Below are 19902 nucleotides of genomic sequence, written 5' to 3'. Positions count from 1 at the left end.
TCTACAGGATGTCATACAAGTGCTGCAACAAGGCAACTTCATGACTGCCCTCGACCTCAAAGACGCATACTTCCACATTCCAATTCACCCGGCTTACTGTCGCTACCTCCAGTTTGTGGTAAGCAGCAAACATCAGTTCAAAGTGCTGCCGCTCGGTGTCACCATCGCACCCAGAGTGTTTACAAAGTGTTTAGCAGTGGTAACTGCGCACCTGCGTGGCAATGGCACCTACATATTCCCGTTCCTGAACATATGGCTGATCAAGAGCACAGATCCCCAGCAGTGTCTCGCACATACTCAGGCCACGACCTTTGGTTTACCATCAACGTACCCAATCCCACTTCCAAGCCTTTCCGATTCAACCCTGTCTGGGGCGGTCTAAAAGTCAGTGGTCAACAGCCAGGGCCGGACTGGCCGTAGCAGGCACCCAGCATTTCCCTGGTGGGTCGCCAGGATGGGGACCGTTTTTGTTACCAGGGGCTGGCAATATCGGCCCCCTGTAACAAAATCTTCTGAAACCGGCTGTTGCGCACCCGTCCTCCCCCATGAGGGGAGGGGGGGGGGGGCAAGTAGTGTGCCAGGGCCGGTTTCGGTCCCCAGTCCGGCCCTGTCAACAGTGCCTATCCCAGCTCATTGCTTTCTCTTTTTCAGCCTGATCACTAGGTCACAGTCAGAACAGTCATGCACCTCCTCAGAATTGTGGCCTTCTGCATTGTTATATTCCTCCATGCCAGGTTACATATGTGGCTGTTGCGACAAAGCTTAGCAATAGTCAAAGCTGAAGATCATTCGGAAGATCTAGTGTTGGTCTGCAGTCCCACTTGTTGCTCTCTGCAGTAGAGTAACACCAACAACCTATTGCAGTGCCAGTCCTTTCTCGACCAATTCCGCAGATCACCATTAGAACAGATGATTCCCTGATTGGCGGGGGTCATTTACAGGACCTCATTGTCCAAGGTCAGCTGCTACCCTGTAACCAGGGTCGCCATATCAATGACCTAGAACGGGTGGCCATCTATCTAGCACTGAAAGCCTTCCATTGTCACATTTTGGGCATGGTAGTTCTCATTTTTACAGATAGAATTACCGCCATGTACTATCTACAAAATCAAGGCAGCACTCATTGAACTCTACTGTTAGCTGAGACCATTTGGCGGTGGGCGCTCCGCCACAGAGTTCATCTGCTGGTGGAGTACCTTCCAGGAATGGGGAATGACTACAGACCTCGGCAGGATGCAGCAACAAGTCAACAAGTGGTAACTCCACCTGTGAGTCCTCCTCCAGTTCTTCCAGAAAAGGGTGGGGGGTGGGGAGTGGGGTGTGGGGATGGGGGGGGGGGGCGAGGGAGGTTCCCAACATAGACCTCTTCCCCACTGCCGAAAATGTGAAATGCCCATGCTTCATCACCAGGTACCCACACCACAGTCCATGTGCAATGTACTATGGATTAACTGGTCAGAGACATTAGCCTAAGCTTTTTCGCCTCTCCCACGTCTTCCATTCTTGGTTTGGAAGCTATGTTAGATGTCTCTGACCCTTATCCTGGTGGCTCCCACTTGCGCTACCCTTCCCTGGTTCACCATCATTCTAGAACTCTCTGTGATTCTACATGAGAGGCTCCCAAACAGGCTTGATTTTCTCATTCAGAGCCATGGAGAGATCAGGCACCTTGAACCCTAAACCTTCCTTTTGAATGCATGAACATTCTGAAGGGAGCATGCAGGCCCAATACCCATGCCTACTATGCGGCAAAGTGAAAACAAGTTGTCCACTACTTCTTATCGCAACACAGTGACCCGTTGGCAGCAGGCATCCAGGACATTGTCTGCTACCTTCAACCCTTACAGACCTGTGGAGTAGCCTACACTTCCATTTGGCTCCACTTAGCTGCAGTGGCTGTCTACCTTCAAAATAGAGAACACATATTCCTCTTTAGGATCCCTGTTATCAAAGCTTTTATGGAAGATCTGAGAAGAGTCGTTCCTCCAAGGGTCCCCGTGGTTCCTGTATTGAATCTAAACATCGTTCTCACTAGACTCATGTGCCCTCCCTTTGAGCCCCTCCATTCTTGCCCCTTCAATTCCTCTCCTGTAAGGTGGCCTTCCTTGTCGCTGTCACCTCTTTCAGGCGTGTCAGTGAGCCACAAGCTTTAACATTGAAAGAACCTTTCTTTCAAGTCCACACTAACCATAAGTTCCTTCCTAAGGTGGTTTCTCTCTTCCACCTTAAGCAATCCATAGAGCTACCAGATTTCTGTCCCCAAACCAATTCCATCGCAGAAAGGGCTCTTTGTACTCTGGATGTAAAGCAAGCCCATATGTATTATGTGGATAGAACGCAACCCTTTTGCAAGGCTGAACAACTTTTTGTTGCCTTCTCAAAGCCGTACAAGGGTGGGTCTTTCCCATTCAGGCATAGCTAGGTGAATTCTTTAATGTTTTCAGATGTGCTAATGCAAACAGTTAGAGAACTTTCCTTATCCCCCCAGAGCCCACTCTGTCTGTAGAAAGGGGGCCTTTGTGGCCTTCCAAGGGAACATTTTTATAGTTGTCACCTGCAAAGCAGCTACCTGGTCCACACTACACACCTCTCCATCCCTACCGGTGCAATGCGGGGTCCCACAGGGGTCGGCATTAAGTCCGACCCTGTTTAACATCTACGTGACCCCGCTTGCCAGACTTGTTAGATCTTTCGGGATGGAGGTAGTCTCTTATGCTGACGACACACAGATCTTGGTGTCCCTTTCCCATTTGGGTAACTTGTCGCCGTTCAGCTTTAGGAACTGCATGGAAGCAGTTTCCTTGTGGATGATTCACAATTCACTTAAGCTGAACGGCGAGAAGACTGAGATCTTGGTGTTTGGCCTTAACTAGAACATCTGGTCGCCTGATTGGTGGCCCCCCTCTCTGGGAGCCTGTCCTACGACTACGGAGTCGGCGCGGAACCTGGGAGTGCTGATTGACCCCGCTCTCTCCATGACTTTGCAGTATTATTAAAATACTCCGAAAAATAAAACATTATCTGTCTCCCTCAGGCGCGGAAGCAAGTGGTGGTAGCCCTTGTCGCTTCGCGACTTGATTACTGTAACGCTTTATACATCGGCATGAATAAGAGCTTGTTACAGCATCTTCAGACTGCCCAAAATGCGGCCACAAATTTGTTCTGGACGCTCCCAGATTAGCGTCAGCGACAGCAGCCAAGAAGGCCTTACACCGGCTTCCTATTGAATCGAGGATTACATTCAAAACTCTCTGCCTCACTTATAGTGCCCTCTCTGGTAAGGGTGCTGGGGGTGTTAAGAAGCTTTTGCTACCATACGTATCGGGTAGAGACTTACGCTCCTCCTCAAAGAACTTGCTTGTGGTACCTCGTTTCCGCAGGAATAAGTGGGGTGGCAGGGCTTTTTCTTCAATCGCCCCTAAGTTATGGAATACTCTTCCTTGCGAAATTAAATCTAGGCCCTCGGCTCTACTTTTTCGAAAAGCCTTGAAAACTTGGCTGTTCGCTAGGGCGTACCCGTAGTTACTTTATATTTGTTTTCATGGTTTTGTTGTTAGGCGCCTTGATGCCCTCGGGCTTAGTTGCGCATTATAAGATTCCTTTCATTTCATTACCAAACATTATATGGAAATATTGGCATGCCAACAAGCTAATTTTGCCCAGGCTGTACTCCTTACACTTTTTCAATCCAATCGATTTTTGCAAAATCCAGACTAGCCACTGTTTAGGGGAGAACTTCTTTACAGTCTGTGCACATCTTGTGTATTTACAGCCAAACATGCCTCGAATGCAAAATGTTACTTACCTTATAAGCATCTGATCGTGGCATGTAGTGCTGCAGATTCACATGAGTCCACCATCCTACCCGGAAGCCTTTTGTTGTTGCAGATGTCCATTATTCTTTTCTCAGCTTGATCATCTCTCTCCTGTATCACCATATCACTATATCCCATGTGCATTACCAGCAGTAGGTGGAGTACCTTTCGACTCAAGAAGGCTTCCTCAAACAAAAACAACTTGCACTCTTCCGGGTCCAAGAGTAGATGGCAGGAGTATGCACAACAAGTGAATCTACAGCACTACATGCCACAAACAGATGCTTACTGGGTAAGTAACATTTTCCTTCATAGTGCAGAAGGAAAGCGAATACCACAAATTTCAAAATTGATGGGTGTGTAGCTAAATGTTTTTTTTCTCACAAGGACATTTTTCATCAGTGGGGGCTAAGATAACAGACCCTAACTGCAAATCAGCTTTTCTGTTACATTTCTGCTTGTGGAAAAGAATACTTGCTACATTTCAATATCCAGAAGTCGTTATGGATAAGTAATCATATGCATCAACAAAAATGTATTGATAGGCAGGGTTCCAGAAATACTTTATGAAATCTTAAAAATGTATTCCAACTATAGGAGTTAGCCTCAAGGACTATGTTTCTGTCAGTTTTGTGAATCAGTGCCTATAGGAGTCCAATTTCAAAAGTTGTTTGCACAACTAAGTCACCCAAAGAAGCTTCAAAATGTGATAAAGAGGTTTTAGGCTAACAGTGGATCCTTCTGACAACTAGCACCTAACCTATTATCGCTCTCAAAGTTATTATCCCTTCTATGCTTACAAGGATCCGTGTGCACACCGACTAGCACCCACCGTTACAATGCCGATTCCCTCAGGAATTAGCAAATTTAAACACAAAAGCAACGGTGCACCACATATTAACAATAGATCAAAATAGGAACTACTGGGAAGTCCATATCCAATAGAAACACTAGAAGAATTCCTCCGTTTTTTTCTCCCTTCATTCCATTTTCAAAAAGAGCACACACAGTACAGCCAACGCGTTTCGTCCTAGTGCAGGACTTCTTCAGGGCACTAGATGAAAAGCAGATGTCTTTCTGGACTGGGGAAGAACTAGAGAAAGATACTGCTCAGAGCTTTTGTAAATTAAATTTCACACAGAAAATTCTGCTTTATTGAGGAGTGTTCCTTGTGTGCATATCTTTCCAAGACGGGCAGCTGCTAAAGGTGCCGAACACCTACATATTTGTAAAGTGTGCATCTATTAATACATCTTTTGTGAGTAGTTTACCACTCTGAAAATTATAAAAGATTGACTCCAAGCATTGGCATGAGTAAGTCCATTTTCAGGGTGTCCTAAATGCTCCTACTTGCAAGACTGTATAGCATTAGACGGATGTGACTAATGGTATCATCATTTTTGTTGTTTTTAATGGGCAGGCTGACCTGAATGGACCAGAGTTTAAGACAACTTACAAAAATGTTGAGCAGCTAATTAAGGTATGATTTGATATGTTTTTCCGAACAGCCCACCTTTAAAAATGTTTGTTAAAACCATTATACAACTGTTCCTGTTGTTTTATTACCTATATTTGTAGGTCAACTTCTCCTCGCTGGATGTCCATTTGCATACTGAAGCACTTTTGTGCACCATGAACTTTTTAAATAATCTTGTTCCTCAATCTGAGAATAAAGCAGCACCAGAAGAGGTGCAGGAAGTTGAAGAAGAGAAAAAAGAAGAAGTTCATAAGAAAATAATAAGTATGTTCCATGTGTATGAAATATGATTTCGGCTTTGAATACTTTTCACTGTTTCTATTGGTGCCTGTACATTTGATGTATTTAAAAGTTAAAGTTTTTGGTTCAGTTCGCAATAAATCAGATGAATGTGTATTTTTCTAGAGGAAGTCAGCTTCACAACTTACCTTTATGCTGAGAACTAAGAGTGAAGATATACTTAAGAGCAACAGAGTGTAGAGCTTACCTGAAGTTATTAAAGCTAGCCAGCTTTGATGCACATTGGAGTATTATTTCCTGCATTATTAAAATACCAGGGTATGGGGCTTGAGTTCAAGCAGAACATCTAGAGGTTCTTCATGTTTATGGCATCTTGAAATGCACGAGTAAGTAAATATTTATTTGTAGATTATTTAAAATCATTGCATTTTGAATAAAGCATCTTGTTAAAAAAAGGGATGTCTGACGTTACAACGCACACTTTTACAACGCATACCTTTACAGCGCATTTTTTACAACGCAACATCCATTACAACGTATTCAATTACAACGCATGCCATTACAACGAAATTTTAAAAACTACATTTACAACACATTCCATTACAACGCATAATACCTTTACAACGCATACCATTACAACGCATACCATTACAACGCATAACATTACATTGCATGTCTGGTAAGTATTGGATAGTGTAGGGGTAAAAATTACTATTCTAACTCCAGGGGGTGCAACAGTAGGGTAAGTGTTGGATAGTGTAGGGGTAAAAATTACTATTCTAACTCCAGGGGGTGCAACAGTAGGGTAAGTGTTGGATGGTAATGTTATGCGTTCTAATGGTATGCGTTGTAATGACTGCGTTGTAATGATATGCGTTGTAGTGGTGTGCGTTGGTGTGTCATGCGTTGTAATGGTTGCGTTGGTCATTACATGCATTGTAATTGATGTAGCGTTGTAAAAGTTTTGTTGTAATGGTAGTGCGTTTCAAAAGTTGCGTTGTAAAGGTTGTTCCTCCCAAAAAAGTATTATCAGTTAAAAGTGGTTCATAGTTAAAATTTCATTACATTGTAAAATAAAACCAATGGCCCATCTAGTGTTTTTTTTTTGCGTAGGTACAGCCGTGGGATTAGACGACTAGGGTTTTTTGTTTAACAATAGTGAAGGGTTGGCACACAGTTCAGCTAGTGGTTGGCTAGATCTTTACTTCGAGGTTGCCTGCCTCACAGCTGCCATTGTTTTTCTCGGGTGTCCGGGCTGATGATTGTAGATTATTCACCTGTAAACGTGTTTTTTATTTAGCGATAGTAAAGTGATGGCGCACATTTCAGCTAGCGACTGGCAAGATCTTTACTTCGAGGTTCCCTGCCTCACAACTACCGTTGTTTTTCTGAGGTGACCGAACTGATGTTAGTAGATTGTCCACTTGTAGAAGGAACTTTGCGGCCATGCAGGAGAGCTGGATTTATTCGCTGTCAGCACTGCAGATCGGCATGATCTTATATTGAGTGCCCGAAAGGCAGGGCAAAGTAGTTTACGCCTTAAAACGTTTACGGCTGAGCAGATGCACAAAAAATGTAGTACACTTTCTTGAAATTGACCACAAAGACGGCAGAGAAGGTTCGGCCATCTTTGTTCCCATTGCGGCACCTGATCTTTTATAAATAAGGCTCCCATTCATGTTTTTAGGTAGAAATGCTGGATGGTTTTCGGAATATGGCACATGAGGTATGGTTGGGGCCACCAACTGCTGTAAGATTGTAAGACTGAAAAGCTGTGTTTTTTGCCTGCCAGTTCCACTTTATCCATCAACCACAATTTTAGTTTGGCAGCTTGGTTGGCAACTTTTTTAAATGCTGCATAGCTAATGTTTAGCTCCCAAGCCTCTTGTGAGTTAAGGGATGACAAAGCTTGGCAGAGCACAGTTGACCAGCTGTTTTTGGTCTTTTGTTGGCTTTCCATTTCAGACCAACATAAGGCATCCAAGGACTCAGGCGTGGCGACTCTCAATTTCCAGCACAGTTTAAGCAGGAAGGCCATTCTCACCGGGAGCTGGTGCTGGAGCCTGAATTCCAAGCGCACTTGGGCTTGGCAGATATGTCGTGTTATACGGTAGATGCTTTTGAACAGGACAGACTGTATTGAGAATTGTTGCGTTTTTGCCCTTCTGAAGTTCTGAGCCATAGGTCAATGATGGTAAAAAGTTGGCTCTAATAATATGCAGTGAATATGTTTGAGACAAGCTCCTCATTTTGTTATTTATTGGCTTTAGGGCAAAAAACTGTTTGTTTGCTGATGCCCTTCGTTGGGCTAGATAATTTTAGAAGTTTAATCTAGAGCCCAGTACCACCCCTAAGTATTTGTAAGTGTTCATATGTTCGGTCTTATTGCCAGCAACTTTACATTTGAATTTGAAATTTTGCTGTCTGTTTTTTGGCAAGAAGCAGATGACTTGGGTTTTACTGTAGTTTAGCTTCAGGCCTAAAGATTCTGTTATGCTATGTAGGGTAGATATTTGACGCTGGAAGCCGATGGAAGTCTGGCTTCATAAAACAATGTCGTCAGCATATTGTAGGCAGCGCACTGGTCTGTGTGCGAGTTTTATGAATTGCTCGAGACTTCAGATAGCAGGGTGTCCAGGTCTGCTGTTTAAATATTAAAAAGGCACGCCTGTTTGAGATCAATTGATATGGGGATCTTCCTAGTCATTTTGTCGCCCTTCCCTATTTTAATTTGTACCCAACTATTGGAGTATAAATTGATGATAGCTTCGAGAAGGTGTGGAGGCACTCCCCATCTGGCCATTTTTGCCCATAAAAGGAATCTCGGGACTGTGTTGAATGCTGATTTTAAATTGACAAAACAGATGTATGAATTTTACGCCTTATGGAAGGCTTTTCCGATCATAAGAGTGAGAGCCAGAAGGTTAGTGGTTGTGCTCATGCCTGACCAGAACCCAGTTGGTGTAGCTGGGATAATTTTCTTCGACCAGTGCCCATGCTTCCAGGTCTAACAGAAGGTTAGTGGCGTAGAGTTTTGCTTCAACATCGATCAAGGCAATTAGTCTTTAGTTTGCCGGATTTGTCCGTGAGCCTGATTTAAACATGTGGTGGAGAACACTACCTTTCCATATCTGAAAGAAACTTGTTAATGTTAGATTCCTTACCTTAGAATATCCCCAGGCGTCAGGCTGGATCCGGAAAGTTTTCGTCAGCAGTAACCATGCGCGTCGGTAGGCGTCGTCTGCGGGCGGCTCCACGTCCGTCGTCTGCGTCGTGATCGCCGGGATGATGTCGTTGGAGTACTTAGACACTGCCCTTGGGCGCTGACGTCAGTTCTTCTTTTTTCCGCGCCAGCTAGCGCAGATCCGGGAAGAGAAGTACTCTTAGTCATTTTTTAACTAACTTTTTGATCTATTTTGGATCTCTTTCTCGAGTTGACTTCGACTCCTGGTGCCGTAGAGATGCCTGACTTCAAGCCGTGCGACGTCTGTTACCGCCTGATGTCGGTGACCGACCCCCACCATCGGTGTCTCTACTCCCTCGGGCCGACCACGACGACAAGTCGTGCCCCGACTGCCGGGCCTTGACTTCGAAAGCTAGACGGGAGCGGTCCCGCAACCTACTTGAGATCCGTCAGTCGGCTCGAGGTCCCGGTTGAGGAGGAGGTCGAGGGACCGGTTGCGGAGCCGCAGTCGTCACTCGTCAAGTCATCACCAGCACTCGTCGGGCTCCAAGTCCTCCAGTAAGTCGAGGCACTAAAAGAAGAAGTCGAAGAGGCGACATCGCTCTTCAGACTCCCCTCGCTGCTTGCACAACGCGGCTGAGGTTTCGTGCGACACCGCCCGCGCGGCTCCGTCGGAGCCACAGGCGCCACCTCAAGGCCCATACCCTCCGGTCCCTGGCCTGCGAGCGACGCCGGAGGAGATTCGTGATGTCCTCATTGTCATGAGGACTCACTTCCCTCCGTTGAGGCCTGCCGGCGCGCCTTCGGGCCCCGCAGACCCAACTTGGGCCTAGGCGGGCCCCAAGTCGGGTGCTCCGCCCCCAAGCCGTCGTCGACTTCGGTCCCGACCACGCCGGCCCCCGCGGGATCCGTCCCTGGATCCCGGCCGAATCCAGTTGACCTGCCGACCCCCATGGTGTCGCTCCCGGTGCCGTCCTCGGACGACGTGGGCCCCAGCTTCAGCCCCGGTCCAAGTCCGGCGTCGAAACGGCGCCGCTTGGCGCCGACTCCGGCGTCGATGGGTGAGGACTTCACCTACGACCCGGGTCCGTGATTCCAGCCTGTTTACCAGGACACGGATGAAGGGGAGGACTGGGAGGGGTCTAAGGACCCTCTGGCACAGCAGTTCCAGTTGAGCCAGGACTGGACAGACGAGCTAGGGGAGGCCAGTGGTCTGGACACTTTGCCCGGCACTAGATTCAGCTCTCTTCCCTCTATGGCCACGGAGCAGGGTGCCACCTATGGTGTGGTGTTGCGCAGGGCTGCCTAGGCCTTGGCTCTTGAGCTCCCTGCTGCGGCTGTGAGGACTAATCTCCTCACTGAGGTGCTTCAGCCGTCAGTAAGCTCCTCGGAGCCTCTACTGTCGTTCAATGAGGCCCTCACGGACGTTCTGTTGGGCACCTGGCCCAAGTCCTCCACAGTGCTCCCTGTGGATCGGAACGTGGCTCGACGCCACCGCCCGGCTCTGGGTAACCCTAGCTTTCTGTTCGTGCACCCAACCCCCGAGAGCCTGGTGATCCAGACCTCTACGCCCCAGACCGCATTCCCGACTGCTCCCCCGGATCAGGAATCCAAAAGGTTTGATCCGTTTGGGAAGAAACTGTTCTCCTCATTGAGTTTGGGGTTGCGGTCTGTCAACACTGCTTGCCTTTTGGCCGTTATACCCACTCTTTGTGGGACACGGTTACTGACGTGCTGCTCCAGTGCCCGGAGGAGGCCCGGGCCCGGCTTGCCCAACCCCTTGCGGAGGGGCAGGATGCGGCGCGTTATTTCATCAGGTGTGGACTGGATACCACGGACTCGCTGGGAAGGGCGACTTCCACAACGATGGCGGTTCGCCACCACGCCTAGCTGAGGTCCGCTAATTTCTCAGGGGATGTCCATGCCACGTTCATGCCCTTTGATGGCCGTCGCCTCTTTGGCGACCAAGCAGAGAGTGCGCTTGAGCTTTTCGAGGACTCCAGGGCTACAGCAAAGTCCTTGGAACTTCTTCTTTTCGCTCCTTTCGTGGCCAAGGAAGAGGCATCCCCACACGTCCTGCCAGCCACAGGCCGCAGAACCAGCCTCAATGCGGCCGCGGACGTGGAAAACGCCGTGGCGGTGCTGGGGGATAGCGGCAAGGTCAGTCCACATCCGCTCCCACAGCATCTGCCTCAAAGCCTTCCTAGTCCGACCTTTCAGGCCCATTCGACGCCAGTGGGGGCAGGGTCCGCCATCATCTCCTCCACTGGCCCTCCATCACGTCGGACAGGTGGGTGCTGCAAATCGTCCGAAGGGGCTACTCCCTCCCCTTTGAGGCGACCCCTCCAGCCATGCCACCGCAATGCCACCACATGTCGGGGGATCGCTTGCAACTTCTGCAGGAGGAAGTTATGGCCCTCTTGGCCAAAGGGGCCATTGAGCGCGTTCCTGGGCCAGAAGTAGAACGTGGTTGCTGCTCCCACTACTTTCTGGTACCCAAGAAGGGCAAAGGAGGCCTACGCCCTATCTTGGACCTCCGGAGCGTCAACGGCTTCCTCCAGAAGGAGAAGTTCAAGATGCAGACTTTAGCTCAGGTCCTAGCTGCCCTAGACCCTGGAGACGGGATGGTTACGTTGGACTTGCAGGACGCATATTTCCACATTCCCGTCCTGCCGGCCCACTGGCGCTACCTGCGGTTCACGGTAGGCCACGAGCACTTTCAGTTTACCGTGCTCCCCTTCGGCCTTACCAGCGCTCCTCGGGTGTTCACGAAAGTGATTGCGGTGGTCACAGCTCATCTGTGCAGATCAGGGGTTCCAGTCTTCCCCTATCTCAGCGACTGGTTGTTAAAAGGTGAGCTCACCCCAAACAGTTGTTTCCCACCTCCAGACTACGGCCGACCTCCTGCACTCGCTGGGGTTCTCCATCAACGCGCCGATGTCACACCTGTGCCCCTCTCAGAAGCTCCTCTTCATCTGAGCGGTTCTGGACTCGCCGCAGCTTCGGGTTTATCCTCCCAAGCAGCGGGTTCAGGATATTCAGGCTCTTATCCCGAGTTTCGGTCAGGTTGACTCTGCGGCTCCTGGCCTGATGGCCTCCTGCATTCTTATGGTGCATCACGCCTGGTGGCGGATGCGGGCTCTGCATTGGGACCTGAAGTTTCAGTGGGCACAGCATCAGGGCAACCTGCCCGACCATGTCCTGATCTCGGAGGGCACTGCGAGTCAGTTGCAGTGGTGGCTCACAAACCGCGATTGGGTCAGCGGCAGATCCCTCTCCCTTCCCCAACCGGAGCACGTAGTAGTGACGGATGCGTCCCTCCTGGGATGGGGGGCGCCACATGGGCGAGGCGGAGAGCAGAGGCCTCTGGTCTCCGGCGGAATCCCGGTTCCATATCAACCTTCTGGAGCTGCGGGCGATACGTCTTGCACTGAAGGCATTCCTTCCCTCTGTCCAGGGAAGTGTAGTGCAGGTGTTCACGGACAACACCACCGCCACGTTGTATTGCAACAAACAGGGCGGGGTGAGGTCGGGGACCCTATGTCAGGAGGTTCTGCGCCTCTGGACATGGCTGGAACATCAAGGCATTACCTTGGTGGTTCAACACCTGGCAGGTTCTCTGAATGCCAGGGCAGACGAACTCAGCCATTGGTGCTTGATGGATCACGAATGGCGCCTGGACGTGGCGCAAGGTCTCTTTTAGCAGTGGGGAGTGCCTTGGTTAGATCGATTTGCCACCGAAGAGAACGCATAATGTCATCAATTTTGTGTGTTGGAATTTCCAAGGCGGTACTCGCACGGCAACGCTTTTCGGCACGAGTGGAGCTGCGGACTTTTGAATGCCTTTCTGCCTATCCCACCATCAAGATTCGGGGCAACCGGGCCCAAGTCATCCTTGTGGCTCCGGATTGGGCACGAAGATACTGGTTCCCGAGCTACTCAGCATGGCGCTCGATCCTCTGATCCAACTGCCTCCTCGGGAGGATCTCCTGTTGCAGCAGCAGGGGACGGTCCTCCACCCGAACCTGTCCAGGCGTCCCTCCACTAAGACGGTCTACGCCTGCAGGAGGAACACATTTGTGTCATAGTGCACAGCGAAGGCTGTGGATCCCCTTTCTGCCCCTCTTTGTAATGTAATGTAATGTAATGTGTATACTTGTAAAGCGCACTGTTGCCAGCCGGCGTCCTGGCGCTGTATACGGCTGGGGAACCCGTCCTGGCTTTCCCTGTGGGATGGTCCCTGCTGGGAATCCCCAAGGTGGAGGCAGGCATCCCCAGCGTTGATGGGGCCGTTGTGGAGATTAGGCAAGCTAATGCCCAGAGTTGCCGAGTGGGACCCCTGGTTAGAGTAGGCACCGAGGCGAGAATTATCGAGTCCGCTGACCCTGGTCCTCGACCCTGCCGCGTCGGGAATCGAACCCTGGTCCCGGGCTGACTTCTGCTTCCGGGTCTGCCGCCTCTAACCAGTGAGCCACACCACTCCACTTTCAGAGGTACTTATGTTCCTACTATCCTTGGCCCAGCAGGGCTCTGCTCAGGGCACTATCAAAGGTTATCTTTCGACCATCTCCGCCTTTCTAAGGCTTCCAGATCAGCATTCTGTCTAAAGTCCCCGGTTGTTAAAAGTTTGCTGAAAGGCATTACACGCACGTTTCCTCCCGCGCCTTTCATAATGCCTCAATGGGACTTAAATCTTGTCTTGACCTATCTGATGTGTACTTCCTTTGAGGCCCTTCATAACTGTCTTTTACGTCTTCTCACTTTAAAGATGGCTTTCCTGGTAGCTATCACCTCTGCCAGAAGAGTGAGTGAGCTCCAGGCTCTTTCTTCTAAACCTCCTTTCATTTCTGTTCATCCGGACATGGTAGTTTTAAGGACCTGTCCTTCTTTCTTGCCAAAGGTTGTCACGCCCCTCCACATCTGGCAGACCATCACTTTGCCTACCTTCTTTCCGCCTCCGGAACCTTCGAAAGAGGAAGAGAGGCTCCACCGTCTGGACCCAAAATGTGCGCTCTCGTTCTATCTGAAGCGCATGCAACAGTTCCGGGTGGATGACCAGCTCTTTGTTGGCTACGTGGGCGCCAAAAAAGGTCGGGCCGTGCACAAACGGACCATCTCTCGGTTGGTCGTTCTGTGCCTCAAAGCATGTTACTCGTTGGCTAAGAAGGAGCCGCCTGTGGGGCTGCTTGTCCATTCTACCAGGGCGACGGCAGCCACTGCTGCCTTGGGACGCGGCGTTTCCTTGCAGGACATTTGTTAGGCATCTATGTGGGCCTCGCTGCACATGTTTACCAAGCATTACTGCCTTGACAGTCAAGTCCGGAGATACAGCTTTTCTGTTCTCTGAGACTTTCTGGTGTAATCTTATTCGCAGACCCACCACCCGGGTTGGTATTGCTGGGGTATCTATTCTAAGTTAAGGAGTCTATCACTAACATGTCTTTTTCAGATGCACAAGTTACTACTTGTGTAACGATATATCTGTAAGAGACATTAGTTAGTGATAGATTTCTTACCCCCCCACCCACCCTGCCCGTTCTGCGAACTGATTTCTAGGGGTAAGGTCATCTTTTCAGGACCCAAGTTTCATGGCACCAGTGGTCATTTTCTTGCATGGCTCTGCGTTCCTGGTGCAGAAAGTCATGCAGAACACTGACGTTGGCGCGCATGAGTGGCGCCTAAGTAGTCTCCGTGACGTCATCTCGGCGCTTACGCCACCTACCGTCGTGCAGGGGTACTGCTGATGAAAAACTTCCCGGATCCAGTCTGACACCTGCGGATATTCTAAGGTAAGGATGGTAACTTGTGCTTCAAATGGAATGCGGCTACTGCATATGTATCGATAAAAACTTGCAAGGCCTTTATAAAAGTTTGAGCGTCAGCCAGTAGCTCTGTCCATACCCATAGGAATTAAGAGCAGGAATCCACTGCTAACATGATATATTTGTAAGACCCTGTGGAGCGTTAGGGACTGCAATGGTCCAGATAGACACAAGCCAGAAGCTTGTTTGAGATCAAAATAGGTGTCTGTCCTGGACGAGCTGTGCTAGAAACTTTCATTCGCTGGCAAATATCACATTTAACCCTTTCGCTGCGGCGGCAATTCCGCCGCAGCTCTAAGGGGCGGGGGGGGGGCGCGCGGCGCTCCAACGCTTGTGACAGAACCGCTCCGTCACGCCCCTCGGGTGGGCTGTGCTTGTGACGGAGCGGCTCCGTCAAGGCTCCGCCCGCTCAATAGAATGCGCCGCGCAGGCGCGAAATCAGCACCGCCCAGGCATGGTGAGCGGCCCGTGACGGAACCGCTCCGTCACCAGCACAGCCCACCCAAAGGGCGTGATGGAGCGGTTCCGTCACAAGCATGGGAGGGGTTAAGGACATAGTCTTTAGGCAGTTTGTAAAGACGTGGCACCAATTGCATTGTTGCAATAGTGAAATTGTAGCCACCACCCCAGCGTGAGCAAATGCTAGACCCTCATGTTTTGCTAGGATCAGTCCAAACCTGCAATCTGAATTAGGTATTATTCTATCCCCACTTCAGCAATATGAGCTAATGGTATATTTTGCGCACTTAAGTAGTAGGAGTATTTTATGGTTTAAACCTTTTTATTAAGTATGCTGCATTCATACACAGTACGCCCACCTACAACCAACAGCCAGCAGGAACCTATTTATGCAAAAGTAAACTTTATTCAAGAGTAAGATAAGGATGCAAAGAGAAGGTGAAAGAAAGCAAAGAAAATACTGAGGAAGCTAGAGAGGATAGAGGACAGATATCCACCCACGGCTTATGTTATGACGCAGAGGGGTCTAGGGCTGAGTGACCTTCTTGGGTGGTGGCGGGTCCGTTATGTGGGTTGTAGGGAATCGCAGGACACAGAGATAGTAAGGGCAGGTTAGCACTATGAATTCAGAGGAAAAGTAGGCCACCATGTACTCCCAGGTCTTAACAAATTTAGGCAGTGTGTGGTTGATTCCTGCTGAATCTGCTCCATCCCCACAACCTCCCACATTTTGCATAGCCAATCTAACCTTATTGAAACGTCGGTCATGCCCCACTTTGCCAGGAAGACCTGCTTGGCTGCCCCTAGTGCTAAAGTGATCGCCCTACTCCTACAGGACCGAAGAGGGTCTGTGAGAAGATTGGGTAGCCCCAGCAGGATGTAACTTGGGAATCTGGAGAGTCCCGTCTGATATATCTGATCGATTAAAGGCAAAATAGTTTCTCAAAATGCCCGTATCTTAGGACAATGCCATAGGATGTGGGACAGTGTACACAGTTGCGCCAACAGAGATTCCTGCTACTGGGCTTCCATTTGGCGACCCTCACTGGGGTATAATACTAATAGTGTGCAATTTTTAGGTGCATCTCCTTACCTGAAGTGCTGCATGAGGATGCCCGGGCCCCCTGTGAATGATATCGGCCCACTCCTTAGGGGAGAATTCCGGCTCAATTCTGCCTCCCACCTATGCTGCGCCGGAGATTTGGCCTGAGTTCACGCCTTGTTGAGGAAGCCATAAATATCTGGCAGAAGGCGTTTATTGGAGGTGCGGGTGATGTACCAAATCTCACATTTTGTGAGGACCCAACCAGCATGCGGACGGACCTGGGGCTGTGTGACCCAAAGGCGCAGCGCCAGGTACTGCCAGTATGCGTCCTTGGGGATCCCATAATGAGCCACGAGTCTGGGGAAATCCATTGCCATTTTAAGTAGCCAGTGCCCACGAGGGTCGAGGGGAAATCTGGGTTCACAATAGAAGTGGTCAGGGGCGAAACGGCTGAAGATAGCAGACACTTCTCTTGGACCCTATCCCACACCTGCATAATGGCAGGTCTGGGGAGAGATACGCACCCAGCAGCCGGTGACGTCTGGGTAGCCAGGGAACTTTCCAAATGTGGATCCCGGTGACCCCTCTATCCATAAAATACCAATGTTTGTCCGACTCTAGCTGGTACCACTCAACCATCCATCGTAGTTGCGCTGCTTCATAGTAGCGCCTGAGATGCGGGATACCAAGGCCACCCTCGTCCTGCTTCAGATAAGTGGGATGTTGCACCATACGCAGCTTCTTAGCACCCCAGATGAAGCTGTTAATAAGTTGCCGTATTGGAGCCAGTGTCGTGGGTGGCGGACTTAGGGGGAGCGTCTGCATTATGTGAAGCAGACAGGGCAAAATTGTCATTTTGACGGCGGCCATTTTGCTTAACCAAGAGAGGGCATGCTTTTTCCAACTGTTCAGTTTGAGGTGCATTTTGTTCAGAGCCTCCGTGTAGTTCACCTGAGCCGTCTTCGTTGTGGTAGAGAAAACCTATAACCCCAGATAGGTGATATCAGTAGCTGCCCAAGAAAATGGGAAGTGAATTGATAGTTGGAGCTGATCCGCCGCGGGAAAGGTGAGGCTCAAAGCCTGAGTCTTTTACAAATTAATTTTAAAACCTGACGATGTACTTAAAGCCACAACCTCAGCTAGAAGAGAGGGAAGAGAGAGCAACGGTTGTGTTAAGAAAAGGAGCACGTCATCCGCGTATAAGGAGATCTTCTGTTCCCTGCCTCCCATCCGGACACCAAGTTAGATATAACCTTACTCTCTAAAGTTGTAGCTTGGTCGAGCAGTAAAGCATGTATCAGAGCATTTGTTGTACACACTCAGTCAGCAAATCGTCTCACACACACTCAAGAAATGAACTCTAGGCCAATTGTTTTATGTCAAAAGATATAGTTGTTTTATTTTAGAACCAACAAGGTATTAAAATATACTTTCTCAGAATGAATTACTTTAGTTAAATACTTATCAAACAGACAATAGACTTTTTGAATGCAATAGTTACAGTTTTTTGTAATAGGCAACACAATTTCAAACACAAAGCAACATTGAGCTCAATGGGAATTTCTAGTTATATGCAATTAGTTACTTTGTAGATTACTTTTCTAACCTCAAGACTGGATCCTAGATTCAGTCCTGGGACATGTCCTGTAAACAGTTAAGTAAAAGCATTTTGGTTACATTAGTGATTTTTAAGGAATATTATTGTATTTTAAAAGTTGACGCGGAAACTTTTCTAGGTGAAATTACCAATGTTATGCTATGGAAGGAAATTCAAGTTGCAGGTAAGGTATGTTTACGTTAGTTTTGTAATCCAGTGCTGGGCTCCTAGGTTCGGCACTGGGACCTCTATCTAAAACAGGTAAGTAATTACGTTTTGGTAGTTGGTACGATTTTTAAAGAATATATGTAGTTTGCAGAAATCGACACAGAAGAAATTTCACAGAAAAACAGTCAATGGTTTCCTATGGAAGAAAATTCAGGTTACTGGCAAGTATGGTTACAATAACTTTTCAGGGTTTGTGCTGGGCTAAAAGATGTAGCACTGATGTCTCTCCTGATAACAGGTGAGTAAATTGGAATTTGTTGTTAGGCTGATTTTAGGTGAATATTTTAAAGTTCCAAAACTCCACACTTAAAAGAATTTCCAAGTGAAACCCGTCAATGTTAGCCTACGGAAGAAAAGTGAGTTATCGGCTTTTAGGTAAGTACTCGACTGGCAGGGTTAAGGTTCTGGGCATAGACTCGGGAGTCTCCCAGGGTCAGGTAGGTACAGTTGGTACACCCTCAGCGGCACAGGGGCAGCCTGGTGCAGGGGTAGTTAGGCCCAATGTTATCCAATGAGAGGCAGGGGGCTTTCGAGTTGGTGGCTGCTGGCTAGCAGGCCACGCGGCTGTGGGAGCTGGGCTCCTGGTCACTTGTTCAGGGCAAATGGGGAAGTAGGATAGTGCAAAGGTTGCACTGCCAGGGGCATTCAGGCGGCTGGGTGCAGGGTGCTTTTACGCCGTTGGGCGCTCAATGTTAATCAATGGAGATCTTGAAAAGTGAACAAAGGCTGCAGGCTCAGGGACAGAGGATCTTCTGGAGCGACCAACACTTCAAGGGGTAAGTTGGATCGAGGATAGATAGGCACCCTGGAGTTGGGCACAAGGGGCTGGGGGTGCCGGGTGCAGGGGTGTCTTTTGGGGTCTGGGAAATCTTACCCTCTGCTGGTCGTGGTTTGGGGGCAGGGTCCCTGGTTCAGCGGCTGCAGGCATCGTCTGGGTCGTCGAGGAGGGTCCTTGGGCACTGGATTCCGGGTCAGAATCGCTGGGGGGACGTCCTTGGGGTCTTTGTCCACTTGGGCACAGGCCAGGCTCTGAGTGCAGAGTGGGCTGGATTTGCGGTTCCTGGCTGGCACAGGGGTATTGCTGTTTGAGCAGAGCCACTGCTCATGGGAGTCCCAGTCTCTAAGAGGGTCAAGGCAGGCAGGTACTCTGGGGTTCTCGAGGTTGCTGTCCGCAGTATACCCCGGGATTTAGCAGGAGCAGGTTCAAGGAGCAACAGGCCGGTAGGGCTGGAGCGAAGTCAGTTGGTGTCGTCCTTTTGTTAGCCGCTGCAAGGCAGGTCGTCTTCTTATTGGTCTTCTTTCTTGTTTTGACATCGGGATCTGAGGAAGGAAGGTTCAGGGTGACCCTAAATACTAAATTTAGGGGTGTTACATGTAGGGTGCGAGCAGGGAACAATAGGTCCCTGTCCTGGGGTGGGTACAACCCCTAACCTGCTCACCTCCTGTGGGAGGAGGGCAGGAGCCTAGCTGTGAGTGTGTAGGACTCCCCATCCTCAAGATGGTGGTAGCCCGGAGTTATGCTTCACCTCGGCTCCTCCACCTGAGGGGTGGAGTTGGCACATGCTGGCACACCCCCTTTCCTGTCATAGGGTTTCCCGCCAGTCTTCCCACCAGAGTGGGTGTCAGAACTGGTGGGGGCCAGTTGCTGAGTACAGCAAGTGGCCTGGGGAAGCTCACAAAGGCGGCATGCCTTTGAAGCTTCCCCCTGCTCATCCTGGGGAAGGAGACCTAGCACCTCGCCCAGGATGTGTAGTGTTTTCGCCCCAGGAGAGCGGGGGGATCTCCACCCAGGGCTCCAGCAACATGTCTGCTGTGTGGCAACCTAGGCAGCCTCTCAGACAAGACGTGGATTGTAGGTTAGGTTTCAGGGGCATCTCTAAGATGCCCTCTTTAGTGCATTTTACATTAAATCCCACACTGGCATCAGTGTGGGTTTACTGTGCTAAGAAGTTTGATATCAAACTTGTCAGTCTTCAGTGTAGCCATTATGGTGCTGTGGAGTTTGTAATGACCACCTCCCAGCACCATATACTCT

General features: G+C 49.4%; 1 protein-coding gene across 2 annotated transcripts in view; it reads left to right on the top strand.

Annotated features, from left to right (window-relative positions):
* The window catches only part of VPS13A (vacuolar protein sorting 13 homolog A), a 2196319-nt gene that overhangs the window by 647733 nt on the left and 1528684 nt on the right, over positions 1–19902 (top strand). For both annotated transcript variants that reach the window (XM_078675860.1, XM_078675861.1), the window contains exons 28-29: positions 5236–5295; positions 5394–5556. In XM_078675860.1, the coding sequence (XP_078531986.1) occupies positions 5236–5295; positions 5394–5556 (223 nt within the window). The remainder of the gene's footprint in view (positions 1–5235; positions 5296–5393; positions 5557–19902) is intronic.

The sequence above is a fragment of the Lissotriton helveticus genome, chromosome 2_1, assembly GCF_964261635.1.
Source record: "Lissotriton helveticus chromosome 2_1, aLisHel1.1, whole genome shotgun sequence".
NCBI lineage: Eukaryota > Metazoa > Chordata > Amphibia > Caudata > Salamandridae > Lissotriton > Lissotriton helveticus.
The sequence above is the reverse complement of the archived record's forward strand: the minus strand, read 5'-3'. Positions and strand labels throughout refer to the sequence as shown.